This window comes from Coturnix japonica, chromosome 1, assembly GCF_054131305.1.
Source record: "Coturnix japonica strain WE chromosome 1, WE-NBRP24, whole genome shotgun sequence".
Classification (NCBI taxonomy): domain Eukaryota; kingdom Metazoa; phylum Chordata; class Aves; order Galliformes; family Phasianidae; genus Coturnix; species Coturnix japonica.
The window spans coordinates 70,727,314-70,733,882 of NC_140663.1; the positions used below are offsets into that span (position 1 = coordinate 70,727,314).

General features: G+C 45.7%; 1 protein-coding gene across 1 annotated transcript; it reads left to right on the plus strand.

Moving 5' to 3' along the window:
* Positions 1-250: 250 nt before the first annotated feature.
* LOC146762517 (trypsin II-P29-like) lies at positions 251-2,495 on the plus strand. The gene is made up of 4 exons (XM_085522999.1): positions 251-577; positions 1,216-1,469; positions 1,780-1,910; positions 2,248-2,495. The coding sequence occupies exons 2-4, from the start codon at positions 1,319-1,321 to the stop codon at positions 2,395-2,397; spliced, it is 432 nt and encodes a 143-aa protein (XP_085379125.1). The 5' UTR covers positions 251-577; positions 1,216-1,318; the 3' UTR covers positions 2,398-2,495.
* Positions 2,496-6,569: the final 4,074 nt, after the last annotated feature.

The following is a 6,569-nucleotide window of genomic DNA, read 5'->3' on the forward strand; positions in this document are numbered from 1 at the left end:
TCCCACCAGCAGATTAAAATTCTGCCAACATTCTTAACTGCATTTGCCCTCTCCCGGTTTCCACTCTACACAAATGACCACCATGCGCTGTCTACCATGCCACTGCTGTTGCCATCCTGTTCCAATTGTTCCATGGTAGGAACACAGTGAAGCCTGCTCACAGTTAATCTGTGAGGACTTTTGTCAGCCTCTACTCCTTTGATCTCTTCCTGCCTTGAGGTGGTAAAGACAAAGCCTCACGTGTCAGAGTAGCACAGGAAGAACTCAGCAGGGTCTTTCAGATGTTGCATGAAGACTTCAAGATTCAAACACTTTTGGCTCTTGCTAATTCCTCTGTAGCTCACTGGCTGCTGCTACGCTTGAACAGAATGGAGTAAGGCTTGCTGCTGTGAAACCTAATTCTTTTTCTTTCAGTTGCTTTCCCTGGAGGTGCTGATGATGACAAGATTGTAGGAGGCTACACCTGCCCTAAGCAATCAGTTCCCTACCAGGTGTCCCTGAACTCTGGGTATCACTTCTGTGGAGGTTCCCTCATCAACAGCCAGTGGGTCTTGTCAGCTGCTCACTGCTATAAATCGTAAGTGGGGATTGGGTTGCGTAACCGGATGGGCTCTAGTCAGATCTTGAAAACACATCGGGTCTGGAACTCTGATGCCTCTCGAGAGAAGACAGTCCAGGGGGCAATGCAACGCATGATGTACCTGATGACAAAAGGAGAAACACTATCCTCGGTCTCACTGCTTTACGTGATCTTTCCAGTACTCTTGCACTCTTAGCATTATTTTCTGTACACCCTAACATGCCATTCTGTCTCCGTTTGCATGTCTTTATGGCTTACCATTATCATTTTGTTCTTTTTCCTTCCTTCAGATCTTCCCCATGAACCTTTCTTTCTCCCAAATTCAGGACATATCGCTGTGCACAGCGAGCACAGCTTAGTGCTCCTCTGCAGCGGAAAGCTTAATCTCCCTTTCTGAAGCATTGCTCTAGGTGTCTGGAGTCATGCAGCCATCTACCACTGCCCCAGCAGCAAGCTTAGGATCTGCAAGGCTTTCCAGACTCAGACTTCATAAAGTTGCTAGAGATCTGTGATACACTAACCTTTGATTAGGGCAGCACTTTCTTAGTCTCTTTCAAGAGTCTGCATACTCCATGTGCCACGAAGTTGTTCAACCCACAGCTAACTGCAGTTTTTCTCTGCTGGCAATTTTGCAGCCGTATACAAGTGAGGCTGGGAGAGTACAATATCGATGTGCAGGAAGACAGTGAAGTAGTCAGGAGCGCATCAGTCATCATTCGTCACCCTAAATACAATGCAATGACCATCGATAATGACATTATGTTGATCAAGTTGGCATCTGCGGTGGAATTCAGTGCTGACATTCAACCCATAGCTCTGCCCAGCTCCTGTGCCAAGGTGGGGACCGAGTGCCTGATTTCTGGGTGGGGAAACACGATGACCAATGGCTGTGAGTATCAATATGCTCTGCAAGTAGATGTTTGTAGCCTCTCCTGCTCTACCACCACGTTCATGAGAGCCAAAGCATGTTTCACCCGACTTCTTTCCTTGTTCTGCCTGCAAGGTCATCGCACTGCCCTGCTACTGTGCCTCAGTGTACAATGCACTTCAAATTTCCTCCTGTAGCTTAAGGATTTGCTCAACCCTGCTTTGCTGGCAGGCTCTCTCAGATAGGTCTTCAAGTCCTTTTGTTAACTGACAGAGGTCCCTGGTACTGGGTCCCAGGGAAAAAACACATGGTGTCACTACTCTCCCGGCAGACCCTGAACTTCTCCAGTGCCTGAAAGCTCCAATTCTGAGTGACCAAGAGTGCCAAGAGGCTTACCCAGGTGATATCACCAGCAACATGATCTGTGTCGGTTTCCTGGAAGGTGGGAAAGACTCCTGCCAGGTAAGAGTTGATATTTGTGCAGAGCCGTGGGCCTGAGAGAGATGAAAAGATGCCTCATCATTCAGTGTTCTTCTCTGACACAGTGTCTTTCTGGCATGCTTTGGCTGCAGCATGGACTTCACCAAAAATAGCAGGTCTATCCACATCTGCTGGGTATGCAGTAAAGTAACAGTGAATAGTCAGAATCTAGGAGAGTCCAGTAAACAAGAACTGGTTCCTGTCTCAGGGCCTGTATCATTTCCCTGTGCATTCCCTAAATTCTTTGGACCAGGTCACAATCTTTCCAGGAGAGATTCTGCTTCTACATCAGTTCATGCCTGTAACTTGTTCTCTCCAGGGTGACTCAGGTGGACCAGTTGCGTGCAATGGAGAAGTGCAAGGAATTGTGTCCTGGGGATATGGATGTGCTCAGAAAGGTTATCCCGGAGTTTACACCAAGGTCTGCAATTACATTGACTGGATCCAGGAAACCATTGCAGCCTACTGATACCCAGATGGCCTCCTGGCTCAGTGGCTGCTCCCTTCCTGCCCTATCACCTTCCTCTTAAGAAAGTAATTGAACAAATAAAAATCTTACTTAAATGACCCTTACAGATACTTACTTTGGAGACTGAAGCTCATCAGAGCCAAGTTGGGTTCCCTGCAGCTTTCCACCAGGCCCTCCCCACCCTTCCCTGCTGTTCCAGCTAAGGTGTGCACACTTGTAGCGGTGCTCTGGAGTTGCAGGGCTGCCTGGCATTGAGAGTATGACACTGCTACCATTCAAGAAGGCTTCTGAGCCAGGCAGTCCCAGTCCTACAGCAGCTGAGAAGAGTTCCATTTTTCTCCTGTCTGGGGTGAATGTCTATAAGCTCATCAGTGGGGACAGTCACGAAAGGAGTGAGTGCAAAGCAGAATATAAACCCTCCACAATTCAGGTGCAAATAGTTAGAGACCTTCTACTTCATCTAGACTGTCACAAGTCCATGGAGCCAGATGAGATTCACTTGAGGTTAGTGAGGTAGTTGATGGAGGTAACTACCAAGCTGCTTTCCACTATCTGTAAACAGTCCTTGTCAGCCAGAGAGGTCCCAGATGACTCTAGACTTGTTAATGTTGAACTCGCCTATAGGAAAGGTTATAAGGGGAATCTGGGGGACTATAGGCTTGTTAGCCTGACCTCAGTGCCAGAGAAGGTTATGGAACTGATCATCTTGAGTGTAACCTCATGAAGTGTGCAGGACAGCCAGGGGATCAGGTTCTGCTTGACCATCCTCACCTCCTTCTGTGACAGGGTGATCCAGCTGGTCAGTGAAGGAGAGGCTTTTGACACAGTTTACCTAGGCTTCAGCAAAGCTCTTGACACTACCTGCCATAGTATTCTCTTGTGGAAACTGGCAGACCTTTTCTTGCACAGGTACACAGGGAGCTGTCTGGATGTCTGGGCCCAGAGTATGGTGGTGAATGGAGTTAAAACCAGTTTACTGTTGGTCATAAGTGGTGTTGACCAGAGTTCATTACTGGGGCCCATCCTTTAGTATGGTTTAGTGTCTTTACTGATGATTTGGATGAGGGAGTTGAGTACACCCTCAGTACATTAATCAGTGCAGACGACACTGATTTGGGGAGATGTGTTGATGCACCTGAGGGTAGGAAGGCCCTACAGAAGAATGTGGATCGATGGGCTGCAGCCAGAGGGATGAAGTCCAACAAGATCAAGTGGTGGATCCTGCACTAAGGTGCAATGGTCCTGCACCCTATGCAGTACTATGGGCTCAGAGCAGAGTTGCTGGCAAGCTTTTAGAGGAAATTGAACTGTGAAAACTGCGCAGACTTGGACTACATATGTGCTCCCAGAAATACCTCTGAGATGGGGAGAGAGAGAGTAGATGTAGGCTTCCCCCTCTCCAGGCACTCACATGCTCACATTCAGTCTGTGACCCAGGAATTCCACTGCACTGTCCTCACATATCCCCACACCTGCAAGTGCTTTTACTCATATGGACACTCACACAGACACAGTCGCTGACTCTTAAGTTCACTCACTCACTCTTGTTTCTCCAGCTGCTGGTACCTGTGATCTGTGGTCTGGCTGCAGTTTGCGATGCTTTGCCCTCAGTACACAAAGCACATACTCAGAATAGAGTCCCTCACTTAGGAAAAGCAAACTTGAGAAGAAAGGGTGAGACATGGGTATAGGGCCTAGCCAGACAAGGATTCTCATCAGCAACTTGCCTTTTATGTGTCTCCATCCCTCTTCTTCTCCCCTCCATTTGGTTCCTTCCCAAATCATATAAAACCCTCTCTTTCCTTGCCTTGGATTCTTTCCGTAATTCTCCCATAAGTCTCATGCAATCCTAAAATGTTCTTCACTGGCATCCCTTACTGGGTCCCATAGCCAAAGGCAGTAAGCCCCATGAGACCCAGAAGTGACTCCTTTGATCCCCTTGGTTCATGTGGATGGATTTCACACCTGGTCCATGAGAGTTATGGCTGTTCCTGGACAGCTCTGGAACAAGGCTGGACAGTCTGTCTTTATCCTCAACTCTGAAATTTGGTTTTCCCTTCCATTACCACTTTGTCCCCAGTCTCTGCATGTGGAGGTGAAATTTTGATGGGCCATTCACTCCTCTGTAATAAGACAGGGAAATATGTTGAAAGGGTTTTACCAAGGTTTCCTCCTTCTGCCATTGGCTCTCTTCTTGGATATCCATTTCTTACCTTTTCTTCATGGGAAAGCACACCTAAATCAACAAACAGTATCCTTGAGAAAGTACAGGTACATTGTTGGGCATTTATTTATTCTTTTTCTCAGCTATCTTTTTGACATGCCATCTGCATACCGTTAAGCACAGATCAATTAGTTGTCTCCTATAAGTGAATAGAGTGAAGAAGCGTAACACATCAGGAGTAAATGTACCATGCTGGTCCCTGAAGGTGTGGCAAAGCTAGGTATGCTAGAATGAAATTCGCTATTAGATCCCAGAAAAAAATGAGTGTGAGGTGATGAGAATAGGTGATAAGAGAAAGAACAGGGAATGAGTAGAGACCACGTCCTGTAGAAGATTTTCCCACTTATAATCCAGATTACTAAAATTTCTAAGAGACTTATCAAGTGCCAGGATTGATAACTCACTGTCATGCTCAGGTTCTAGTCTCCTGACTGACCAAACTGCATAAATTTTACTCTGCTTCCAGTCACTTGTATAAAACAAATTACACTGTTCTTGGCTGAGCAGTCTGAGATGTGTTCATTGTATTCCTGCAGATTCGGCATGAGGGCAGATCTGAGGAAGTTAAGTTCAGTTGCTTCTCTCAGTTAATCCAGTCCAAAAGCCATTTCTGAAAGACTCACATCTCCACATGTCAATTCTGTGGGCCTTATGCACCCTGGAAACCAGTGCTCTTCTGACTCTATGAGCTGTTCAGCCAGGAGCGTAGCACACCATTCCTTGCAAGCAGGGAGCTTTCTTCTGCTGTGTACAATAACCTCAGGACTGTGATTTCCTCACTGCTTGTATCAGGCAAACAAAACACAATGAGGAAAGCACTGGGAAAGCATTGTCTCTCACAGACTGACTTGCTTACTCTCTTCTGCCTCTTCTTCAGAGTTCATTTTTACCATGTTCAGTTGCCATCTAGGGATTCCACCGGCCTATGAAAGTTTTGGGAATTCTGTTTTCTGACAGAAGTGCTAAGGAAGACAAATGCTGTGGTGGCTACTTTGGGAGTGACATCTGAGTGATATGAGTTGTTGTTGTTCTTATTCTTTTCTCCTGTAATAAGATATTAGTTCTTGAAAATCATGATGTTACTGTTGCATCTCACATCTTTTAGTGAACACTGAAATACAACTCTTCAAACTCAAGAACTTAATGTAAGAAAACATTCCTCAGCTCCCAGGCATGCTTAGTTTAGGTCAGCAAGTGCTATTGCAAGGCCCTATGAACATATCAGTAACCTTCTAAGTCCAGCAAATAAATGAGGCGGTTATAGACTAGTCACAGCTGTGCACTTCGCATTACCCAGTAGGAAACCAGCCAGATCTTCAGTGGACGCTGTCATCTTGAAGTTCTGGAGCCACAGTGCTCTAATACAGTTCTGAAAAAGCAGTTTCTCCCCAGCAGTGCTTTTTCCTGCAAGCTTGAGGTGGCACTGCAGAACAAACAACTGTTTTGAGAGTTCTCTTCTTTGAGAAATAGTTTTCCTCATCTTTGTGTTTACTCTTCTTTTCCAGATGAGAAGAAGGCCATGGAAGCTGTAGTTACAGGAACCATTGTACACAATACATGCTTAGAATAGAATTATTTGAGTTGGAAGGGACCTTTAAAGGTCATCCAGTCCAACTGCACTGCAACAAAAAGAAACACCTATTGCTAGATCAGGTCGCTCAGACCCTTTCCAGCCTGACCTTGAAAGTCTCCAGGGAGGGGTTATCCAGCACATCTCTGGGTTCCCTGTGCCTGTGCTTCAGTACTGTTTTTTTTTTGTTGTTGTTGTTGTTTTTTTAAAAAAAAACACTTTTTCCTGAAGCCCAGTCTATATCTTCCCTGGTTTATTTTAAAATCATTTCCCCTTGATACTATCCTGTTTGATAGAATGTTTTCTATCTGAATCATTTTGAAAGCTTCAATTTATTTTCAGCAGGAACTCTTAAGGCAATGTGTTTGCTTGAAATTT

Bases quoted from the DNA above. Each gene is read 5' to 3' on its own strand.
- LOC146762517 (XM_085522999.1), top strand. From the start codon at position 1,319: ATGACCATCGATAATGACATTATGTTGATCAAGTTGGCATCTGCGGTG. The intron at 1,470-1,779 runs GTGAGTATCAAT...CTCTCCCGGCAG, and splicing joins AAACACGATGACCAATGGCT to ACCCTGAACTTCTCCAGTGC. The intron at 1,911-2,247 runs GTAAGAGTTGAT...TGTTCTCTCCAG, and splicing joins GTGGGAAAGACTCCTGCCAG to GGTGACTCAGGTGGACCAGT.